The 26,387-nt window shown below is 31.1% G+C and overlaps 1 protein-coding gene across 1 annotated transcript in view; it reads left to right on the top strand.

Moving 5' to 3' along the window:
- The window catches only part of PolD2 (DNA polymerase delta subunit 2), a 142,927-nt gene that overhangs the window by 53,660 nt on the left and 62,880 nt on the right, over positions 1 to 26,387 (top strand). The window contains exons 7-8 of the mRNA XM_085810832.1: positions 230 to 387; positions 23,496 to 23,623. Coding sequence (XP_085666958.1) covers positions 230 to 387; positions 23,496 to 23,623 — 286 coding nt within the window. The remainder of the gene's footprint in view (positions 1 to 229; positions 388 to 23,495; positions 23,624 to 26,387) is intronic.

The raw sequence follows: 26,387 nt of genomic DNA, 5'->3' as shown, positions 1-26,387 counted from the left end.
AAACTTTCTGTATATGCACTTTTACAATTTAATGTAACTTTTTAAGGCAGATATTATCATGACTATGCCATGATAATTTAGTTTGAAGATGATAAATATTTGTTATAAATAAGAATGCCGAATAAGTATACGTATTGCACCAAAAAAGAGAATTATTAAACTTTTAATTGTTTATTTAATGTACTTAGTATATTAAGCCATGCATGAAATAATTTTGCTTTGATCGTAGACTTCTGTTGACGTTGATCTTATGCCAGGAGAATTTGATCCTGCAAATCACTTACTACCTCAGCAACCTCTTCACCCTTGTATGTTTCCAAAATCTTCAAAGTATTCAACTTTTAATGTTGTGACAAATCCATATCACTCCATTATTGATGGTGTAAGGTAAGCCATTACTGAATATTATTATGAATAATATACCATTTGAAAAGCTTTTGAATGAATATATGATGTAGTTTTAACCCTTTCCATACGATAGCCCAATCTCTTGATCAGTAAGTTTGTCTCTGTCAGTTGGCAACCTATCTCTATAAAATGGGGTACTGACCTTCCGTGATGCCTCCATGGGATTGGGGGGGGGAGGTGCTCCTTCTCTAAGCCTAATTTTGCTCAAAAATTTAGCAAACACACCTTTTTATTCCAATGAAATAAATTTTTTCAAATATTGCAGAAAATGCATTTATCTTTGTGCTTGGTGAATTACAGAATTAAGTACATATAATGTGTACAGTTGTAATGATATATATAGATAATAAAAGATGAATTTTAAAGCAAACATTCAGGATTTGTTAAACTACAGTTAAGACACATCCACACATACATATATACATTTACATTGAGATTTAAAGTTTTGTTTTCTGTGTGGTATATTCTGAAGCAAAGTTCCATGTTATCATCTTTGCACTTAAAGTAAGATGTTTTTCCTGAAGCTCGTTTCTTCTGTTTAGTTTGAGAGCAAACAATACATCTTCTCATTTTCTCTTTCCTTTCATTAAGAAGAATTAGAGATGGGAAAAGCCTTTCTGAAACTCGAAATGGCATTGGTGCAGCTAATGCTCTAAATTCATATTCTCTTAGCATGACCCTTTCCATAATTGTTCAATTAATTTTAATTGAAATTGAGGTAATGGTGCTTTTGTACCATTCTTTACATCACATAAAATATGAGCATCATAGATCATAATGGCAAGGAGCCCCCAAAATAATTTTTTATACCATTTGATAGATTTTCTGTAAGATGGATAATGCATAATGACTGCATCACTAATATCCACTCCTACCATATTTTTATTGTACTGCAATATACAGTTTGGTTTCTTACTCCCAGTTTGTGATTTTGTTAACCAGAGTTTTCTAATTGGTATCCATGCATTATAGTTAAAAGCAATACTTGCTTTTTTTTATCTGTAAGCTAACAACCAGATACATATTTTTACTGCACATTATCTCTACATCGTTTTGTCTCATTGATTTTGATGGGGAATTTTTTTGCAGACCTTTCCTTGTTTTCATGATTGTGCTGCAAACATTCATATTTGCATCATATAAACAGGGCTGTCTTGCTACCTAGAAAACCCAAAAAAGTCAGGGAATTAGAAAATTGACCAAAAAAGTCAGGGAATTTCATACACCAAAAAAGCAAGTTTTGCACCAATGTTGGAAGCAGTCATTTTATTGGCTAATTATGTATCTTGTGAGCGTCATTTGGGCAGCTGGCATAGAGCCAATTTTTGCAGCTCCAATCAAATTGTCTTTTAAAAAGGCAAAGCAAGTTTCCAGTAACCTTGAGAATCAAGAGACTTGCATATGCATACGCAAATACATGTTGAACTAAAGAAAATACCTTCCCATTTTCATATAAAACAAAATTGGTTTAACTGTAGTATATGGTACCATAGAGGTTAGAATAGACTTTGTGTACTCTATTCTAACTTCTGAGCACAATAAACAGGGGATTTGGCGACATTATGAGGAACAGTAAACATGTCATTTTTTTGTTGGCGACAGTTTTCAAAATCGTGCTAAGGCTGTAGCGTATAGTAGGATTTTACTGCAAAATCTTTTAAAACCTTTTTAATTGCTTTATTTTTCATTTTGCAATAAAATAAAGAAATAGTAATTAGTCATCTAGGCTAACTTTTTAATATAACTATGTTCGCCAAAATATTGTTGGTTATTGTAATTAAATTTTTAAGTAATTTATTTTAATGTTATTCATAGCATTTAATGTTGCTTCTTTCCTCTAAATTTATTTATTATTAGTTAATAATACTTTCAAATTTCAGGCAATTTTCTCTGGCATAATTCTGAAACTAATTCTAGCAGTATGATGACATACTAGCATGAAATTTAATGCCCATATTTTTTGCTTATGTATGCTGATAAATAAATACAAAATATATGAATTTATTTTAAAATATCATCAAATAGATTACGTTCTTTCATTTAGTTGCAAAATGTCTGCCAAAAAAGGACATTTTTAATCCAGATTGGGCAGATTCTAATCTCAATCTTCAGTGGAGAAAACAACTTCTATTATAGTTATAATAGTAATGCTTTGGGGAATATATATATATATGTCATATGTAATTGGCATGTTTTTGTGTTCTCAAGTGGTACCATAATTAATTTACTCTCAGCACAGCCAATACACTATCTGAATAGACTGGAATTTTCATAAAACACACCTGGAAAACCTGGAAAAGTCAGGGAATTTCATTCTCTTGTTTGAGTGGCAAGCCTGTATAAATCTAATGAAAGTGACTATGAAGTGAAAACCCTATCCAGTTATAAGTTGTATCTGTTTCTCAAAAGATCACTTATGAGGGTTTTCATGGCAGTCTCGCTATATAGGCCACCTCTCGCTGTAAGATTGATAAGGTTTTCCTTTATATATTAAAAATTTCCAGACATAACATATATCCGATTCACTTAGTTTATATATTTTTATACCATATTGGGAGTGTTTCGACAGAACATAATAACTAAAACCTAGCCTACTTTTCCATATAAACAAAGATTCATCAACAGACACATTTTTTGTTCAGTTTATACATATTTTTAGAATTTTTATGCAAGTGGGTCAATAATTCGCTTAAGTTCATCCATTTTGTTTAGCACTGCTGTCTGGTGTAAAGTAAAAGTACCACAATATCTTAAAAAATTTATCTCTTGATGTGATTTTATTGAAAAATGGAACAGCAGTTATCTGATTTATAATAAAGTATATCTTTAGATCTGGTTTTTTTATTATAACCCATTAGCATATTTAATGCTAAAAAAAGATTCATTTCTTCTTGTGACACAGGATTGAAATGAGAAGGACCAGGGGAATCTGGAGATGGCCCACTGGGAAGTGGATCAAAATCTGCAAAATTATTTGTTTGCTCCATAATTAAATTTATTAAGTCATTGTTGAAAAATATGCAAAAAAAAAAAAAAAAAAAAAAAAAAAAAGGTCTTTATCACAGTTACCATCTGTTGCATTGTAATTAATACTAGGTGTATCAATGTAAACATGCAGCTGTGAATCTTTTAGTGCACGAGACCAGTTGTCACTTATGGATGGAGCAGTTGTTGAAGCAAAAGAATGCAATTCTAAATCTGATAATATATTCTGATATCCATATCAGAATTGCGTAATTCATTGCTAATGCCATATTGACATTGCTACAACTGATATTTCTTGTAATAAAGCTGTATACTTAGCTTCTAATAAATATCGCTTTTGTTTTGACATCGTAATAATAATAAAAATTAAAAAAAAAAAAATTAAAAAATAAAAAGAAACTTGCATTCACACAAAATAATGAACACCCTATTCTACATATATAAAGAAGAAACTAATTAAAAACTGCACTAACGTGAGATACACTTCCTTCAGAAAAGCACTTGAAGGAAACATTAAAAAAAAAAAAAAATAAAATAAATAAAATCTCACTCCATTTTAAAATGAGCATATCTTTAAAATTTCCAATACACAGTTCCGCGCGCTGGAGATAAAAAAGGTTTCCCCCCATAGGGTGTTGCCATTCTCGCTTTGAAAACCTTGAGTTTGTTAATCAAAAATTCGTTAAGTTTTACAAAATATGAAATCGATAATAAAACAAATTCCGAATTTCAAATTTGGTCTTCCACATGCCCATATTTGTAGGAGGATTACGTCATTCAAAATTTGATGGCTCTATGTACTGTTGTTTTATCACAATGCAAGAAATATACCTACATTTATGCAGATTTTTCGTTATTTAATTTCTTCAAATATAATTCAGGACTCTAACATTTGGTGGCAACAGTTTGAAAAGTGAAACCATTTATAGTGATTCAATGCAAAATTGCAAGACGAAAACAATAGTCCTTCAGGGACAAAGCCCCTTTATACTTAAAAAAAAACTTTAAATATAAAAATTTGAAAGCTTTCAGACTTCATGTTACACCTAAAGGGGCATTTTTTTAATGTTTTTTGTGTTTTCTTTATTTATTAAATATCATGTTCTTCACACTTAAACCATAAAAATCAATTCAACAGCACTATCACAAACTATTTTTAAAGAACACATCTTTAGAATTTGCGATATGCAGTCTCGCGCATTGGAGATAAAAATGTGTTTTTTTCGTACAGTGTTGCCATTGCTCGCTTTGAAATCGTTGAGTTTGTTAATCAAAAATTCATTAAAGTTTCACACAGTATGAAATAGGCTATAAAACAAATTCCAAATGCCAAACTTGGGCTTCCAGATGCCCATGTTCAGGTGGGAATGTACGTTATTCAAAATTTGCACTATTGTTCTATCACAATGCAAGAAACATACATACATTTATGCAGATTCTTCATATTTAACCTCTTTAATACAAGAGTCTAATATTTGGTGGGAACAATTTAAAAAGTGATTCGTCGTTTATAGTGAATCAATGTAAAATGCCAAAACGAAATTAACAGCCCTTCTGGGCTAATGCCCTTTGTGATAAAAAGATCCAGCATGCTTGTGTACATTACAGAATTTTGCTGTCTACTCTTCAGAATTAAATGAAACAGTTAAAGATCAAAGTTCATGTCTTAATTCCTATTTATTTTGGTACATATAAGGGGTTAAATGTTTCTACAGGTTTCGTAGCGGTCCTTACAAGTGCTTATAAGTCCTTATATTTGAAAATAAAATATAAAGGCCCTTATAGGTGCTTACTTTTTCTTTAAAGCCCTTATTTCTTTGTTTCTAGTACTTATTTTTTGTTTTTAGTGCTTTTTTTTTTTAATCCTTTGTTTTTAATGAATGCGCATTTTTCCCCCTGTACCAAAGCCAAAACTAAATAAACAACTTTTCTTCCTTATATGCAACGTCAGATGGTGAATCATACTCCCGAAAATTGCTTTCCCCCCTTCCTCTGAATCATGGATGTAGGAAGTAAGATGGAGTGGCTCTAAACAGGTTTCTCCCGTACCCTGCTCTGAAGCACTGGCGATCCCTACGTAGTGACCAAAACATTGGGTCATTTACTATTAAGTTCAATGGGTTTTGACGCGATCGGGTGTAAATATTTTGTAATTACGTCGTAAATATACATATAAATGTATATATTTTCTTTTTCTACAACACTTCAGAGTCCTAAGTATGTGAAAACAACATATTTTTAAATAACATTTCATTCTGAACGGAATTAAATGCTATACTTTTCGCAGAACAGTTTTCTCAGAATGGTTTAATTTGAATGAAATATTTTCACAAGTTTTCGTTAATTACATTAGAAAAAAAAAATTAAGTTAATTCGATTTTATTCGGTTAAGTACAAAAATTAAGATCAAAGTTTATTGTATTATCAATATTAAAATTATGCATTACTTCTTTTCTATTTATAGAGCTTCTTCCTAAAATACTTTCTTAAATATGACATGATTTTTTGGCTTCTGAGGCATCTTTTAAATCCAAAAATATAAGTCAATTTATAATTACAACATATTTTTAAATAACATTTCATTCTGAACGGAATTAAATGCTATACTTTTCGCAGAACAGTTTTCTCAGAATAGTTTAATTTGAATGAAATATTTTCACAAGTTTTCGTTAATTACATTAGAAAAAAAAATTAAGGTAATTCGATTTTATTCGGTTAAGTACAAAAATTAAGATCAAAGTTTATTGTATTATCAATATTAAAATTATGCATTACTTCTTTTCTATTTATAGAGCTTCTTCCTAAAATACTTTCTTAAATATGACATGATTTTTTGGCTTCTGAGGCATCTTTTAAATCCAAAAATATAAGTCAATTTATAATTACAACATATTTTTAAATAACATTTCATTCTGAACGGAATTTAATGCTATACTTTTCGCAGAACAGTTTTCTCAGAATGGTTTAATTTGAATGAAATATTTTCACAAGTTTTCGTTAATTACATTAGAAAAAAAAATTAAGGTAATTCGATTTTATTCGGTTAAGTACAAAAATTAAGATCAAAGTTTATTGTATTATCAATATTAAAATTATGCATTACTTCTTTTCTATTTATAGAGCTTCTTCCTAAAATACTTTCTTAAATATGACATGATTTTTTGGCTTCTGAGGCATCTTTTAAATCCAAATATATAAGTCAATTTATAATTAATGCTCTATTCGGTTCATTTTAAATTAGAGAATTATTAGATATTAGCGAAATACTTTAAATACTACTTAACTTTCTCTGAAGATTTCTGAAAGGGAATAAAATAAAGATTTTTTTTTAAAGTATTATTTAAACTTGTAACTGAGTTATTATAAAATGTAAGGGTAATAATTCTTTTAATTATCAGATTTTTTTTTTACCATTAATTTCAACAATACATATTCCAAAACTCTTTATTACTTTCTTAAGTGCGCATCTCATAGCATTTGCTTTACAATGCCTTTTAACCATATGCTTTCCAGTACGAACAATTCTTGCTTAAATAATTTTATAACGTATTTGTCAACAGGATTTCAGTTTATGTTTACAATTCAATATTAAGGTTATTATATAACCGGTACATTCGATTTGTATGTATTTAGATAACATTTATAAATAATTTAATGAATATTTATGTATTTTGTTAAAGGCAGATACATGCTTTTTGCAAGCACATGCATAAATACCCATACATATTTCCTATTTTTCATTTCCGGCATGTGCAAATCTTTTAATTTCTGTGCATTCACTATATTTTTCGAGTAAAGTAATTTACACTAATTTAGCATACACCCGAAAGTTTTGCATAAAAAATATATATGAATTTAATTTGAATGACGGTTTGTAGTATTTGATGGTAATTTTATTTTTAATTAACCCAAATAAGTAAAACGTGTAAGCCCAAAGTGATTTTTTTTTCTGATATATAAAATTAAAATGATGAGTTTAAAATGAGCAGCAGTATAGCCTCTCCTCTAAAAAATTTTAAAAGGTACATGTTACAATAATATATAGATGTAAAAAAAAATTATTTTATTTAAAACATTTTGTCGTTTGGAACATAAAATAAAAGTAGCGAATACTCTATCAAGGGTATCGAAAGACAAATACAATTTTAAAGGTACCCTAAGGTATTTTTCATTCTTTAAGCATAACATTTTTGTTAAAATCTTTATTTTTGTAGTTCACAGCTTAGAATTTTATAGAACAAAATCATAATCAAAATCGCTGTTGTTAGTTATCGAAAAATAACCAAGATGTGATTTTTTGCCTAAATGTCACTAAACTATACAAATTGCTATTATCCATCACACTGTGAATGTTTCTTTTATGCGAAAGTGTCCCTTTTTCGATTTGTATGGAACTGTCGTGTGTTGAAATACTATCAGAACACTGTCAAGCGAGCTTCTGAATGCAAACAAAGAACACCCCATCTGGTGACCGAAGCTTCGAAGCAGTGCTTCACTTCTAGTGCCGGTTGGCCGCTCCTTCCTCTCTTACCTCCATGCTCTGCATTAATGTAACCTACGGTGCATGCGAGAGTATAGACAGGTGCACGTCATTCTATTGGCCAAAGAATTGCGAAAATGTAGAAAATTCCGGTGCATTCGGTATTCTCTTCCTCCCACCCAAATACTACACACGTTTGAATTTCCATCAAGATTTTAATAATTTGCATTCTCGTTCCGCGTGGTCAGTTCATATTCGTGTTTATTATGATCGTTATGCTTATATTATGAGCATGTGTATGAATGTTAATAATAATATAGTTGCAGTAACTGCTGAAGTATAGATAAACTTCCAAAAATGGGTGTGTTTTTACACAGATTAACTTTCTAAGGAATAATATTTGGAATAGCTTAAATAAAAGGAAAGTAATCGAATAGTCAAAATAATTTCATTTTCTTTGCCAATACATTATACAGTACGAAGGTTGGGAGTTTCTCCGCAAAATCTTTAATATTAAAGCAGCGGACTTTTTTTGTCACTGTGCAATCTGGATTGAATAGGACTAAAAGTTTTTGCGATCTACCAAACCCAAGCGAAGATTGATTCTATTCTGGAAATTTAATACAGTCTGTTGAAAATTAGAATCAGAAACACTCCAGATTAGTAAGTCTCTTTCTTTTCCTTTATTTAGTTCTTTTTTCTCCGAATACCGGCAGGTGTTGATTCCGATTGCGTAATATCACATATGGAAGAATTACGCGGCACGTATTGCACAATAACGTTTGCGGTATTTTGCATTGATAATTAATTTTGATGTTCAGTCTGAGATTTGTTTATGAACACTTAAAAGAGTTTTACTGTGCTTTCCAAGCAGAATATTTCTCAGTTCCATTGGTTTTTATATGATGCACATATCGAAATGTCAAAATCATTTATTTAGCCTAAATTTAAATCTAAAGGCCCGTCTACACGTAGCGATTTTCTCGGCCGACTTATCTGGCCAACAATATCTGAGATAGCTCGTCTGTCCACACGGAACGGTTTTCTCGTTAGTACAGGAATTCACTCAGCCAATCACTGTGAAAGGAATTGTTCCCGCCCTCTACAGCATCACACTGTCTACGATTTGTAAACAAAGCTTACAGTGTTGTCAAATAGTCAAAATAATGGATGACTATTTGAAATTGCTACTATAGATACAGCTACAATTTTGAACTTAGCTCCTGCTACAGAAGGGGAAAAAATGCGTTTGGACCAGAAATTGGGTCAAACAACGAGAAATTCATAGTGCCTTCGTAATTTCCTACTCCGGGAGTTGCGTATTGAAGACACAGTACAATTCGGAAAGTATTTACGGATGATGCCGCGTGATTTTGATTTTTTGCTAAATTTAGTTTGCAGGAAAATTTAAAAAAAAAAAAAAAAAAAAAACTTTTTTGTTGTGTACTGAGTACACAGATTACTTCTTTTTTAGTTTATTTATTTATTTTTAAATTTCACTTTCTGGCACTCCTATTTGTGCATTTAAATCGTGAAATAATAAAATAACCATGTTTCAGAAAAAAAAAAAAAAAAGTAACTACTGTGCTTTAGATCAAAACCTTTATTAATGAATAAATAGACAATAATATCATGAATATCAAACCAATATGAGTAAAAAGTATTAATAAAGAATAAAGATTACTACATTACAAAGCAACAGTGTAATTTCAGTGCAAAAATTTTAAATAAGAAATATCATAAGCAGGGCTTAATTTCTAAAATTAGAGGTGCCGGAGCCCTATGCAAGAGCATCAGGAAAAGGAAACAAGAGTAAATAAATAAATAAAATGACCATTAAAATCATTAATAATTTAAAAATTAAATAGTTAATTATAACCAGATTAATTAATAATTATTAATATTAATAATCAATATTTGTATTTTTATTTAATTACTACTTATTGTTCAGTTAATTAATAATTCCTTATTAGTCATTAAAATTAATTTACAGAGATAAATTTAAATTTAATTAAGCAATTTTTAATATAATTTTATTGCTAAAAGTAAAGTTTTCAAGATCGGATTTCTGTTGAAACTGTTGTTCGGTTACACAGAAGTGCCGAAGCCTTCTTATTTAGGGCTCCAGTGCGCTTCGTCTAGAATTATGATTTATTCCCAAAACTAAGAAGTACCGGAGCCGGGCTCTGGTGGGCTCCGGTGTAATTTAAGCTCTAATCATAAGGGTGCAAAGTCTTAAGTGGTATCTTTATTGAACATTAAAAAACTATTATCAGCATAATTAAATAACTAATACAGTCTGAAAACTATGATTATATGACTCTATCAGTCAATCAGCGAATAAAATTTAACAATATTGAAATAAATTGGGCTGTAATTTGCTTTTGCAAAATTCAATTAACACAAAACTGAGTTTGTGACTTTAACTTTCTTTTGATCAGTAGATCTAAAAAACGTGCCAACGGCCATTCGAAAAATAAAAAGAAAGACGTTAAAATTCAATAAACACCCCATCCGTAGGCAAAAAAATAAAACGTGAATTTTAAGTTATGCTGTTCGTATTTAGTGATGGAGAAACTAAATTAAAAAGTTCTTCCAGGCGCAGAAAGCCCAAAATTAGGTTGGGGCATCGAACCCACGATCTCGACGTACGGAGAAAACCTAGACTGCTCTTTATCACTAGGCTATAATCGCTCGTGTAGGAGCTGTCGGAAAAGCTATGTACTTCGTCACCTGATTAACTCCCATTTTCAGCGAAGTCAATTGAGTCTCTGCGCTGCTTTATTCTTGACTGGAGATTTTGCTTTTTTAATTTTTTCAATAAGTGCGACCACAGTTTCAAGTAGTTTCTGAATATTTTCATCTAGTACTCATGACATGGCATCATTAATAGTTTTTGGAACTTTTCTTGGGGGGGTTAAAATCATTTTCACCCGGAATTAGAAAATATTTGAATATATAAAGTAATGGGGAAGGCAAATCTTATCAAAATAAGAGAATCCCTTAATTTTTTATTTTTAAAATTTACATTACTTGTGTCCCACAACACATTTCTGTATAGAAATCTATTAGTTGTGTTTCGCTCCAACGAAATGCAGCCATGTTTATTATTTCAAATGAGGAGGAAAGCACGTGATCACTCAAAGCAATCTTATTGGCTAGAGACTCCGATTTTATCGGACACTAGTGAGCAGTGAACACCAGTTCTGAAATCGCGGCAGAGACCATGACCGATTTTTGGCGCATGAGCAGATACTAAAAATTGTAGCTCTACGAGAAAGTCGGCCGAGAAAATCGCTTCGTGTAGATGAGCCTTAAAGAATGGCTACAATCTCCCCCACTCCTCTTTTTCCAGTTACTATCTGGAATATTCGGGAATTTCCGAGTATGCAGGTTAGTTAAGCTTTTACTGTTAAAGGATGACTGAATGAAGCAATTTCCCGTCTTCTGATTTCAGAAATGTGCCTCTTTTTTACTTAAATTACTTTGCTTGGGATATATGTTAAGGGAAAACTGTTATGCAATGAAAATTTAGAAAATGTTCAGAATTTTGATTTAAGTTAAATTATTTAAATATTAATATGAGTGGAAAAATAAATTGTATTTATTATTAGGTACCAAACAAATACAATTAATATGGCTTATTATTATTTATTTTCTATATTTTCAACTGAAATATCATCATTAAATTTTGTAATATAGTTTAGTTCTGCATAGTTTTTTTTCCTCTCGTAAACTAATTCTGCAAATTGAACTATCATTTAAAATTAAAAAAAAAAAAGTTAATTGTTTTCCATTGTTGAGGTTATGCTCATTCTCTTAATAAATATTGCATTGCTCATATTTTAAATTACAAGCTTAATTTTTCTTTTAAGGTTATGCAGTTGTGTATAATGTAATTAGACAGGTGCTTATTTTTTCCTTAAAATGTGCTTGAAAAGTGCTTATAGGTGCTTATTTTTTTTTTAACTAAAATGTGGCTATGAACCCTGATTAAAACTATTTATATTACCGTTCTGTTCTATTGTGACATGTACATTGCATCTATCAAGCTAGGCACTAATCCTCTGAGATGCAGATCTGAGATTTCATCAATGGCCTCTGAGATTTCATCAATTCATCTCTGGGATTGAGATTCATCAATTCACCTCAGAGATTCACCTCTGAGATTTCAGCAATGGCACATTTGCCATTGATGAACCGCATGCTAATGTGGCATATATGACACACTCATCTGGAAAGGGTTAAAAAAATATATGCTTCGAATATGGTAATATAATGGTGCCTCATGCAGCAGATGCCTCACACAGCAAACCCTAATGTTAACTGAAAAAGACTCCTGTATTATGAACTCAGTTCTGTATTATATTGTATGCCAATATTATCTGTATATGTATGCCAGTATTATCTTGCGTAATTAACACATTAAATACAGGGTTAAATTCTGTGTAGGCTGCATGTAAATTAAAAAAAAAAAGTGCTTGTTTGTATAAATGAAGATAACAAGTGGAGCAGACAAGCAAACATATTTCTTAATATTTCACTAGCACTGAAGAATTAAAAGCCTTCTTTGAACTGAAACAAGCCTAGATAGAAGTTTCTTTTAGTGAGGAGGAGAATATCCAAATATGCTAAAAAGCCTGCTAAAGTATCTTAGCCTGCTGCAGCCATCAATAATATTTTGATGAAGTGGAAGGTGAGAAGCTGGCAGATCTGTTCAGTGATAGTGCCATGCATTGCTTTCAGATCTTTTTGAAGAAAAGAAAAAGGCTAACCCTTTTAGACACCTTAAAACCTGACCTATCAAGAAAGTAATGCGGATATTCAAGATGCTTAGGGACAGTTAAGATTTTCACTTTTATTGGAAAACTGAGAATCTATCGCATTAAATTAATCTGAAAAGCATTGAGATTGTGTACCTATGTAGTGTGATAAATATTTTTAAAAATTTATAAATAAATTCTTAGTGTATTTTTTATTTATTTATTTTTATTTTTTTATTAAAAGAAACACAACAAGTTCCCCATGTACCACATAGTATCACATGGGGCTTACAGAAGTAAGTATGAAACACAATACAAAATAAACAGAAGAGAAAACTGAAATAAAATTAAGGATGATTACAAAGTTTTACAATGAATTGACAAAAAGTGTTAAAAGCACTTCTGTCGGAAATAAACTGGTAAAACTCTGGAGGTAAGTTAATATTAGAATTTTTCAGTCCCAGTTTCAAGACTTTTCTTTCGCTCTCATATTTAGGACATAGAAGAAGCACATGTTCAACATTCTCCTCGCCGCCGAGGCCACAGTCACAGTCAGACTCAAGACTCAACTTAAATCTGTTCAAATAACTTTTAAAATTCCCATGTCCAGTAAGAAACTGGGTTAATTTGTAATTTGTGAAGAAATGATGACATGACAATCTCTTTTTAATAGAAGGGAAAAATCTCCTAGTTAAATTCCCTTTATTTGAATTAATGAATTCGTGATTCCACGACTCCACAATGCTTTCATACATGACCTTCTTATAAAAGGAATTAGGGATATTGACAAAAGTGTCAATTTCCCGCTTAGTCGCAGTCTTAGCAAGGAAATCGGCTCGTTCATTCCCAACAACACCTGTATGACCACGAACAAATGAAAATGAAACCGAAATATTTTTATCCTTTAGTTTTTTCAGTTCTTTTTGAATCTCGATAATGATATTATTAGAAGAAGAAATACTTTTTAAGCTCTCCAAGGATGAAAGGGAATCAGTACAAATGAGATAGTCCAAAACAGCACTGTTTTGTTTAGAGACCCATTTGACGGTGAAATTTAAGCACAAAAGTTCAGCTATGAAAACGGTACATTCATCTCTGATTCTAAATTGAAAGTGCTCAAATTCAAGACCATTTTTGAAGACAACAAATGCGAGACCAACCTTGCCATCAATTTTGCTGCCATCAGTATAACAAGTTACAGGCGAATCAACTATGATTTTATTGCTAAACTGAATAAAATTAACAGCATTTCTTTCTGAAGGATGAGGGAGATCAGATAGAGGTAAAATACAATCATACTGAGAGACAGTAGAAGCAGAAATATTTTCCCTATAAGCAATAGAGTGAAGAATGGCAATGTCAATTGAAGGAAACCCAGAAATTGCATAAACAGACTCATAGCTTACGGTACGATATCCACATATGACCTGCAGAAGTATCCGCCTTTGAACACGTCGTAAATATCTATGATTTATCTTCTTCTTGAGCGATATACCCCAGACTCTAGAGCCATACATAATGAAGGGTGCAATTCCTTGTTTATAAATGAGCGAGTGAACGTTGTAATTAATACCGTATGTGTTGCGTGCAATACGACTTAATCCACGCTGTAATTTATCACATTTCTCTGATACATAAGTTAAGTGTTGTTTCCAAGAAAATTTACAGTCAAGAAAAACCCCAAGATATTTCATTTGCTTTACCACAGTCAAAGGGGTGCCATCGAGAGATAACTGAAATGCATCATAGCAGATGTTTCGCTTTTCAATAATCATAACCCTGGTTTTATCAGGATTAAAATCTAATTTAAAACCTTTTGACCAGTTGGAGGCAAAAGTTAAAGTCTCTTGTGCCTGTAAAAAAGTAGCAGAAAGGTCCCCACTCTGGAAGCAAAACAAAACATCATCCACAAAGGCTATAGTATCACAACAAGCAAGATTTTCCAGTTTTAATAAGAGATTATTAATAATAATATTCCAAAACGTAGGTCCTGAAACAGAGCCCTGAGGGCAACCCCTTTCAAGGTGATGAATTGCAGAAGCCGAGCCCAATTGCAGTTTGGCCGCCCGATCATTTAAAAAATCAGCAGCAAGTGAAAAAGTATTCATTGGAAGTTCCACTTTTTTGAGAAGATTGAGAATACAAGGCCACCACGCATAGTCAAAGGCGCCCTTAATATCCAAAAAGACCAAAATAATGTGCAAGTTTTTCTTTTTTCCTCTCTGAACAATTTCATTCAAGCGTAAAATAGCATCTTCCGAACTTTTTTGAGGTGTAAAACCATACTGATTACCAGAAAGAAGGTCTCCATGGCGGAGATACCAGCAAATTCTGTTAATAAAAAGTTTTTCCAAGCACTTACTTAAAACAGGAAGTAAGCTTATACATCTAAGGTTATCTAGGTGAGGAATCCTAGACTCATTTCCTTTAGGAATAAGAATTACTTGAGCATGTTTCGAAACACGTGGGAAAATGCCAACATTTAGGCAAACGTTAAAAAGTTTATGGAGAAATTGAGGAAACATTAAATGAAACTGTTTAATAATCTCATTCGAAATAGAGTCAGGACCAGGTGATTTATTTGGTTCCAGCATAGAAATAACTGTATTAACTTCATCACAAGAAAACATAGGATCTACAAAAGAAGAATAAGCAGTACGTGCAGCTTGACGGTATTCCTTATGCAAATCATCATCATTTTCTTCTAGATCCGAGGGGAAAGATTTCTGAAGCACAGCAGTAATTGTCTCTTCTAAAGAGTTGGTTGTCTCTCCAGTGGAAAGACAAATACCAATTATTTCAATTTTTTTCATGAAATCTCTTTTAACTCCATAGGTGTAAATCTTTTTCCATACACTGTGAACATCAATGGTCGAAAGAAATGTTTTCCAAGACTGAGATTTAGCATCGGCAAGCTTTAGATTGTAAACTTTTCTATATTCAAGATATTTACTTTTATAAAGTTCTCTAAGAGGCGGATTTTTACAACGCTGAAATCTACGCCTAGAGGCATTAAGCCTCTTTCTCATACAAAAAATTTCGGCAGACCACCAAGGAACATTGTGCTTACCATGATTCCTAACAGGCATGGAAATTTGAGATGCCTGGAGAAGAACAGAACTAAAATTCTCAACAAGAGTATTTAGGCGAAAACCGTCAGTACAGTCGTTAAGAATATCAATGAAACGGTTGATGCGAGAAGAACAAAATTTTCGAAAACGATCCCAATTTGCTTTCCCTGTATTGAAGATTTTAAACGGAACATTTGAGGTGTCTCGTAAGAACGTAGAGAGACAAAATTCAAATTCAATCATCATGTGATCAGAAAGGGATTCTTTTTCAGACAGCCGCCAACTCGAAACATCCTGGAGAAGATCTGAACCAATAACAGTAACATCAATATAACTAGAACCCTGAGTTGCCTGAAACGTAGGTCCATAATCTTCATTAATAACAAATAGGTTGTTTCCAGAAATAAATTCACTCAGTTTATCTCCACGAGAGTCTGAATAGGGACTAAACTATAATTCAGATTTGCCATTAAAGTCCATATACCAAACCAGTCGATTAAGATTTTTGGACAAAAAGACTTGACTAATTTTATGAAGATCTAAGTCAATGTTTCTTGAGGGTTCAAAATAGTATGAAAAAAGAGTGAGCACAGTTGAGCCAACAGTAATATCCAAGGTGACCATATTATAATCCGTATTTTTATAATCAAGAAACGTTGATAGATCACGTGATCGAATGATGATTGCCGCCTTTACATTGTCAGAATTAGGATCACAATAAAGTCTATAAGTGCCAGGATATCCTGGAAGAAAATTCTTGTAATAATGAGGTTCCTGGACCAAAGCACAGTCAATATCATCAGCTTCCATATTTAAAATTAGCTGTTGTGTCTCAGATTTGGATTTATGAAGATTTAACTGCACACACTTTAGAACGCGTCTAGCCAATCTAGCCATAATCAATTCGAGATTGAATGTTCTTTCTCATAAATTCATGACTAGGACAGCATTCTGAAAAGGGTTTGTGATTAACATTCACTTTTTTATAGTTTTTTTAATTCTTAGTGTTTGCTGCAACATTTGTGGTGATTCTAATGTTCTAAAATTTTTGTTACAATTTTTTTATGATTTTGGAACTGAAGAACAGATTAAAATTATTTCCAAATTAAGAACACTATCATGGAACAAATTGCATTTGTTATGCAAGGTACCATGTACTTGAGGTGTTTCTTAAATGTAAACAAAGATAAATAAGCATCTGCCATTAAGTTTCTAATTATTTTTCATCCCTGACTGGAATGAAGCTATAACAAGAGTTATGAGTTATATGAAAATTCAGGAAATGATTTTATATTAAAAAATTGTAAGAAACATTTTGGGGAAAAGGTCAAGAATGGGTCCAAACATAGGTCACATAGGCAGCATAGAATAGCAATTTTTGTAACAGGCCAATAAAGGTGTTCTCAGAAGTGACAACTAAATAAAAAATATTTAATTCTGAGGTATTAAGTTTAATTTTTGCTAAGTGTCGATTGATTGTATTGATTGCTGGCCACCCAGATAGTATACATTAATGACTCTGATTGCCATACTAATGGGCCTGTGTTAAAATCCTGGAGAAGGCATGAATGTTTGTATGCGACAAGAGGGCACAAAATATATGGCGGGCTGAAAGTCCTCTTGAGTTTTCTGGTAGGAAAAGAGGGTAAGGGACCCTGGACTGTCCCTCAGTGTTTTTTTCCTTTAAAATTGGGGCAGAGTTATGCAGTTAGTGTCATGGGACTACTGTGTACCCTATTGGTGAAATTCTGGTGTCCTGTCCACTTATACTGGCCCACCAACGGCTGAGCGGTAACGTCGCTGAACACTGGTAGTTCGGTCCAAGGTTTGAATCCTGTGAATGGGCTGGCTGCATGGGTGTTTTCGTGGTTTTTCCCATGTGTAACGTGTATACGAGCCAGTTTCCCTTAGAAAGTCCTCCACGAAGTCATTCCTCCCCTTAGGTAGATAGCCCTAGTGTGCTTTACCCTAGTGGCAGATAGCCCTCGTGCTGAGAAAGTGCTTTTAATTTTGGTAGCAGAAAAACATTATATTCAGTACTGTGCAGTGCTTTATCTATGTACAGTATATATTTCCATCCACTGCATTTGTATTTTATTATATAGTGTGTGGTTTCTTTTAGTTCTCACGTTTCGTAAAAGCCAAAAAAAAAACAATCATTAAATGTAATTACGAAACATATTTTTATTAAGGAAAATTAACAAACGGCAAGCTATTTTGAACATGATATGTAAATTTCAATAATGAATAAATGAATGAACGGCAAGCAATCAAACATAATACAAAATAAAGCAGAAACAACAAAAAACACAGATTCAAGGAACACGTTGCCTATCATGAAATTAGACTTTAATCACTTTCAAAACCATAAAAATCCTTTTCACTATCATCATCAGCAAAAACGAGAATATCGTCATCACTACTGTTTCCGTCATCGCTAATACCACCTTCTTCGAATAATGCGTCGTCTTCTTTTCCGTCAAGAGCATTACTGATTCCGCATTTCATCAACCTGTAGCACCAGCCCTCAGACCCTGAAAAGTTCTGATTCCCATGTTTTTCTGCAAATCCTTTGCCCTCATTGATTATTATTTTGTTTGAAACACTTATCCCAGATTTCCTCTTATCTATCACCCACATTTTTACGGCATTTTCAAGTTCAGGCCAAGATGGAGCTAGGCATCGAAGGTTATATTTTTGTTTTTTAGCAGTCTTCAGTTGATCTTCCTGCAGTCGCCAAGTATGTATCATTTTTTAGATAGGTGGTGGGCCGAAATGCCTTGCTGCTGCTCTGTTTCCATGCACTTTGGCATAGTTTAACACTCCTAGTTTATACTAAATTGTAAAGCTTAATCTCTTGTTTCCTGTAGTCATATTTTCCAGGGTATTTTTTTTTAAACAAATAGTTTTAAGCAATGATACCGACACGTTTATACAGAGTAGCACCGATACCGAAACGTGTGTTGGCTGAGTCAAAGAAAGTCTATGTTAAGAAGGAAAGGCTCCATAGACGTAATGTGACTGTTGAACCTGTTTGAACTTCGACATCAGCTTCGAGCTTTGGCGCTTTTTGGATATTTCACACATGTGCAAAATAATTATGGCAGATGTAGAAAAAGTTATGTTTGTCTAGACCTTTATCCGGGCTAAAAATAGCATTCAGTATTGAAAATTAACCTGTGTCCTTCACATATAAGAAGCAGATAACATTTTCGAGACCAAATTTAGGAAAAAAAAGTGTGTCTTATATGCTGCCAAATACGGTAACCACAGGAGGTTTTTTTTTTTTTTTTCCATAAAAACAGATTAATTATTTTCTTTTTATTTCTTATTAGAAAAGTTCGTTTGGTATACACCCGATCCTTATTTTTTTATTTTACATGTTAAAAGGTAGATTAGAGAAAGTTAAATATGTACTTTCTTTTATATATTGTTATTATTATCATTAAATTCAGTATGAGTTCTATGGGCAGTAATTGTTAAGGCTACTTGAATAAATTAAAGTTAAAATTTATTTGCTAGGGTTGGTGCATAGACATTTGTGACTATTTTAAAGAGAATGGAAACCAGATTAATTAATTCAATAAATTAAATTTATTTAACTTAATGAATTAAATAAATTAAATTTATTATTAAATTTATTTTGCAGTTAAAATATACAAAAATTTTTTGTAAAGAGGTTTTTTTTCAATATAGAATTAGATCATAGAAAAAGATTGTCAAAATACTGAAATCGGAGAATAATAATATAAAAGGAAAATTTAGAAAATTAATATTGGTTAAATTATGATTTATTTTATAAAATACAAAGGTAAAACATATATACTAATGAAAATATTTGCATAATTTAATATTTTGCATATCAATTTTGCACCACTGTCCAACGTTTTCAATAGAAACTGAATTTTCAGATTCATCACTGTCTACAAAGGAATCCGAGAAATTCTCATCAGTTTCGCTATAATTGGCTACATTATACTTGAAATCAGAGTCAAAACTAATATCAGTGTCAGAAATATCATCAGGAATATAGGTTATATTACTCGCGAAACACTTCCTGCCAGACGTCTTTGAGCTCTGAAAAGCGCACGCAAAATGCTACATTACGTATTCTTGTATATTTGGCAGAAATGTGGACAACTATTGCCAACTGTCAGCCCACATCTAAATAAACAATTAAACATCACATGAAACCCAAAAGGAAACCTTGAACGGTGGAAAGAGCAGGTTGTACAGTTAAATGGATGGCAAAAATTCATCCCCACGGAAAACGTGGGTTGCGCAAATTTTGCTACTTCTACGTTGCTCGTGGAAATCGTGGAATGCACAGCGAGAGGGTTAATCACATCGTTTAGTTTTCTAGAAGGCTCTAATTTCTAGCTTTATTTAAAATAAAATATTGTATTGTGCGTTTTATTTATTGCAGTTACTAAAATATATTTATGTATAAAACATACAGTATCCAATAATTCATTAACTAGACAATTCTGTAAAATACATGCAGTATCTGAATATTGTATATATTGTAATGTTACTAAACGTTGCATATAGTAATCAAATTTGATAAAAATAATGATAAGTTGAGAAAAATAATACTTTTTTGAAATTTTAATAACTATATAAACATTACTGATAATCAATCACATTTTCTAATGGCTTCTTGAGAAGATCAAATTTATCTAGAAATCTAAATTATCATCTTACCAAAGAGAGACATTGTATATTAATAGAAAAACTGGAACGTAATTAGTTCTAATAATTATTCAAGATCTGCTACATTTTTCTTAATTTCTTTCTTCTTCTTTTTTTTTCATTTAATGAAAAAAATTAAAAGTATCTAAAAAACTAGGCATATTAGTGTCTAAGTGGGTATATCTACCACATGTTGATAGTTTGAGCCTGATTCAAATCTTGGCAAACAGACTGTCTGCATGGACATTTTTGTTGTTTTCCCTATGTGTAAGCTAGTTTCTTACAGAAATGTCCTGTGGGAAGGTATCTGTACCTACTCTCATATTCTTAATCATAACTGACTAAACAATTTCCGACAAGTGTAATTTTGTTGTGATCTGTACCACCTGCACAAGTAGCAATAAAAGTTACATTTTCCAGGGAATCATGAAACAGTTTTTACTGACATTTCAAATTACCATGTAAAGTAATAACCTAAAATTTGATGAAACTGAAAAAAGAGGTAGTAAAAGTCATTTCTCAGATTATTTTTAAATTTTAAAAAGTGGAAGTTGTTAAAATATGCAGTTCCATGAAGTGCATCTTTTCATGCTGCAAATCATCATGATTTTTTTACAAACTGGAAAATTGCTGTTCTTTTGTTTTAATTAATTTTAATATGTTTATTTATCTTAACTTTTAGTTTATCTTATATGCCAACTGTATAAAACCTGAATTTACTTTTGATTCACAAAATCAGTTTTCTTAAATTCTTTTCATTCTTAATGTAGTTCAAACTTTTAAAAATATTGTTAGTTATCTTTATCTTTAAATTAAAATGTTTAACATATTGTACTAGTAAAAATGAGTGAATGAAACTTCACTGAAAATAGAATTAATTGTTAGTAAAAAGAAACTGAATAGTGCAATACATAGATTTTTCCTTATCACTTTTAATCATCTCTCAATTTTGAAATCACTGCCAAATATTTTTAAAATTTAAACTTACATTTACCTTCGAATGTTTTAATCAAGGTTCTTATTGTCTTTTGAAATATGTCGAAAAATATTTACTTTAAAATAGTATGCAGATTTTATAGGTTATAATTTGAAAAATATTTTTGAGAAATAATACATAAGAATTATTTAAAATTTAAACTAAAAAATAATTGTGTAAAACTGTATGAATTGTATTGCCTCTAAAGATGTTAAAAATTACTTGATCTACTAAGTATAAATTTCAGATTATATGGTAAAAAGGCAAAAAAATCTTATTAAAAAACAATATTAATATATGATAAGCAATATTATCAAATATAAACCAAATTCAGTTAACATTAATGATTTAAATTTTTTGAAATATGCTTTTAAAAGATTTAATATTGTGATTTTTTTAATAAAACTTATAAAATGGCATAATTTTGAGTCTAGAATTAAAATATGGGGAAAAATTGGTATGTTATTTCAGAAAAAGTCTGATTTCTTGCTAGTGGCCATTTTTTTATTACATTGCATTGTATAAGTGTAATATAACTATATCCCAAGGCATTCTTTTAAGATATGAAAAATAGAAGTTGAATTTTACCAATCAGCCAACTAAAATGTGTGAAATAAAACACTCTCACCTGTTTTTTTTTTTTTTTTTTATCTTACTTTACATGTGTAATCTATATATTGTTGCATGCGTAAGGGTTCATAATAAATTGAATGCACAAGTCTGATGAAATGTGAATAAAATTTATTCTTATCACAACAAATAAAAATAAATTGCTTAAATTTCTTTACCTTATCTTTTAAACTACTAAAACGTTCAACAGAACTTAATTCAAAACAGAGAAAGCTAAACCGATTTCACTGCGAATTTGCTACAGTAAACAACAACAGTTATCCAAACAACAACTGAATTGAGAGGTTTTCCCCCAGGTTTTATAAGCTTTTAAAATCATGCACAAGAATCTTCTTGTATTTTCTCGACTTTTATGGATAGCAAAAGAGTACAGTTATGAGATATATATTATTAAAATGTTAAATGCGCGTGCTCCTGTAGTTTAATTTTGCCAGCGTAGCTTTCTCTTCAATTAAGTCTCGTGCTGCATTGCATGGGAATTTAAAACAACTTTAATCATAATTCTACTAAACATAGCAAATTAAATACAAATCTGTAACAATATATGTAAAAGGAAGAGTCTGTCTGTCTGTGTCTTTCATTCGTGCTGTGCGTAAGCCAAAAATTTGGTATATAGGTGCATCTAGACAAGAGCCAGTGCACCTCAAAGTGATTTTTTCAAAATTCGAATGAGTTTTTTTTTTTTAAATTTTATGTTTTTTGATGAAATCGCATCAAATAGATAATTCTCTCTCATTATATCAGCAACAACAAATACACAGACATTGTTTCTGATATCAGCACTGTTGCCACTTGGAAAAATAAGGGCGATAATTCTGAGTAGTTTTCAAATTTAATGTTTCTCTTGGATACTGGACGTTTGTGGAGAGAAGGCAAGGGGAAATTGGTTAATTTATTTATTAGGATAATCAATATTTAAGAGATATTACTTATTTCATTGCAATATTTTTATATGTAATACACTTTTATTGAAAGTTTTTTTTAAATTTTTTTTTTATATATATATATATATATATAAATTTGTTCTGTAGAGGGAAATTCTGTGCAGTTTTTAAATTTAATGTTTGGTAATACACTTTTATTGAAAGTTTTTTTTTTTTTTTTTTTTTTTTGGTAAATTTGTTCTGTAAAGGGAAATTATGTGCAGCTTTTAAATTTAATGTTTGGTGTTCCCTTTAGGCATTTTTCTGCTACGTTTAAAAGCCAGATGAAGGCTAGCCACTTAATGGCTAGTATGAAATATTTGTAATTTCAAATTTTTGTAATTTTAATTTCAAAAGTATACATTTTGAAGCATTTTTTAAATAGACTTTTTTTAAAAAAATTATAGCAATCATTTTCTAAATTTTTAAAGGCATAAGTGAAGTACCAAATGCTCATTTATTTCCCGCTAATATTGCAAGAATTTTTTTTTTTTTTTTTTTGTGTGTGTGTGTGTGTGTGTTTGTTTTTTGTAATAGAAATAAAATTTTCAAATTTGATATGTTTAGGTTTTTGGGATCTTCAGGCCAGAATATCAAAGACATAAGAGCATATAGCAAACTCTCTGATGCTTTAGATATAATGGAAAAAACATTGGATTGGGGCCACCTTTGTCCAACAGCTCCTGACACTTTGAGTGAGTTTTAAAAATTTCTTGACTTAATTATGTTAGTTTTGACTAATAATGAAGTAATCTGTTTTGATCGCAGAAGAATCTTTGATGACAATCTCATCAAATTTTGGGGCTTGAATTTATTTGCCTTGCTACCCGCTAATAGCTAATTTTCAAATGGTCAAATGGCCTACCATTTAACTGGTAGGAGAACTTTAATTTAGGGTTGGAACTTTTAAGGATAGTCAACTCTGTCTTAAAAAAAATGAATTTTATGGAACGATAGAAAAATTATTATCACAAACCTTCAGTGGAAAACTAAACTATCTTCAGAAAATATAAAAAATGAAAAGAATATTGCATAGAATAACAGCAGTGACAGCAAATGACACCATAATGATTTATAATTTTATTCCTTCAAGTCTAATAATGTTTGTTCTTCCATTATTTATAGTATATTGCTTTTGTTTGCAGTTCTCACTTAATGTAACCAAATGAACTTATTCTACAGATTAAAGTGCTCTGAAATACAGATAGATTGTTAATACAGTACAAAGTCCTAAATCCGGACCCCCATTATCTAGTCTGATCTAAAATCTGGACCTCAAAGCCACCAAGAATGTTTTTCTCGTAGGCTTTATACCTTGTTATTGAATAAACAATCATTTTAGCATAAATTTGTATGATCAGTAATTTGGCTCCGTTGCTGCATATATGCTTGGCACACATCTCAAAACAAAACATTCCACATAGATACATCGTTGATCTGATGCCAACCTGGCGAATAATTATTTATTATACTTTCCTTTCATCACCACATGTTCATCAAAATATGATAACTTGAGTAATGACTCATGTAGCGATGCCTAAACAATTTTTTTATGTTAGTAATTGAATAATAAAAGAGTATGCTAACCTTTTATGTTGACATTACGTTTGACGATGATGACAGATGTTACAGTTAAATGCGCTAAAACATGTTCACGATTAAAAATTTAGCAAAACTTTCTTTGCGTATGCTAAAAATAGATTTTGTTAATGATACACATAGATCCAAAGATTTAGGGCTATTTAAATTAAGAATAACTGATTCAGAAGCAACGCCCAGAACCAACGCCAGGGCTCATATGGCTGCACCAAGTTGCAGAACTTAGGACCCACAGAGACTGCATCAGGCGGTAAGATATCTAGCGCCGGCCCTCAATAAGGCTTAAGTATATGTGGGAATTTATTTATTCAGAATGCTGATAAGCCTTAAGCATGTGCAAGTAATAGACACTATAATAAATAACTAAATTAATACAATTCAGACTTACCTGTCTTAGTGCGTGATAGAAGCAAGATAAAATTTAACGCAAGAACTTATCGTTAGCTGCCAAGCTCATGATGCATAGCCAAATATGTATAGTGAAGGATAGCTAAATTTGATGATGATAGCCACTAATTTTAAAGGTTTTTGGATATCGCAAAACAAAGTTGAAATTTTCCAATTAATGGATTTTGTAAAGAAATGTGGAAAAGCAATAATAAATGAAGATGATATAAAAGAAGTTTTTCTTTGTGATGACAATGCATCTCAATTATCAATCAGTTAATGAATGGCGAAATCTGTAGTATGGTTCTAAATCCAGGAAATACCACTACCGAAAGTGACAGAGAATTTACTGAAAAAGAGAACATTTTGATTGACAAGTTGGAATTCACGAAACAGCAGTTACAGGACTTCAACAATGTAACTGAACAAGAGATTATGTTTGTCTATAGAATTGAAGAGAAAGTATTAGCACAAAAAATGAAGCAACTTAAACAACTTACATTGAAAGAAATGTTTAATAAGGTAAACAAATAAACATCAAGCTTTTTTTTTTTTTTTTTTTTTTAAATTTTGATACCTTTAGCTCATAAATAATTCATTATTTCATAAATCACGATTTAATATTTTTAATTTTATAATTTCTACACACCCTCTTACTAGATTTAAACTGATGATCGAATTTCTAGAAAAATCCCAAACCCGGAATCGCCGAAGTTCTAACGAGTCCAGATTTCGGACTTTGTACTGTAAAATTTTCTGTTAATTGCAATTTGGATTATTCCTTTTTCCTGTGTTTTTTAAATTTCCTTTTTATTAAGCAGGTTTTGAGTTAACTGTGGAATCTCCTGCAGTATTAATATGGTTAATCAGGAGTTAACTATATAGTTAAATGATATAATTTAAAATTTATATAAATTATAATATGGCCAAATGTAGTTTTTTTTTAATGCTGAAAGCATATGTGATAGTGTATTTGGTACAGAAACATTTAGAAAATCCATGAAAATAAACAGTATTGCTTTTTCTCTATTGTAAATAATAACAGGATATTGCTTTAGGGTTTTTTTTTTACCTCCTTTTACTTCTTTGTACGAAGAAAAAAGGATGTATTGTAAACACAAAAAATTTCGGGTATCGTATTTAAACAAAAATATCCATTTTGACCGCTATCAAATGCAATTTAATGATGTTTTTGTATGACATTTCTATGTCGGGACTGAATAAAGGACTCGGTTTCCCCTCAAAAATTATAAAACTGATTTAAATGAATTCTGAACAGATTTTTTTCGTGGCATCTGTACGATGTATGAATCTCACGTAACTCAAAAATGAGTAGCCTCAGAATGTTGAAATTTTGTATATAGGACTACTATAAAACGTAGATATGCACCTCCCATTTTGATTGCAATCGGCCGCACCAAAAGTGTTACTCGGCTCAGTGAGCTCAGTTTCTTTATTCTTATATGTTTGTAA

The sequence above is a fragment of the Stegodyphus dumicola genome, chromosome 2 (assembly GCF_044657685.1).
Source record: "Stegodyphus dumicola isolate Sdum_Otavi_A_Nest chromosome 2, ASM4465768v1".
NCBI classification, from domain to species: domain Eukaryota; kingdom Metazoa; phylum Arthropoda; class Arachnida; order Araneae; family Eresidae; genus Stegodyphus; species Stegodyphus dumicola.
The sequence above is the reverse complement of the archived record's forward strand: the minus strand, read 5'-3'. Positions and strand labels throughout refer to the sequence as shown.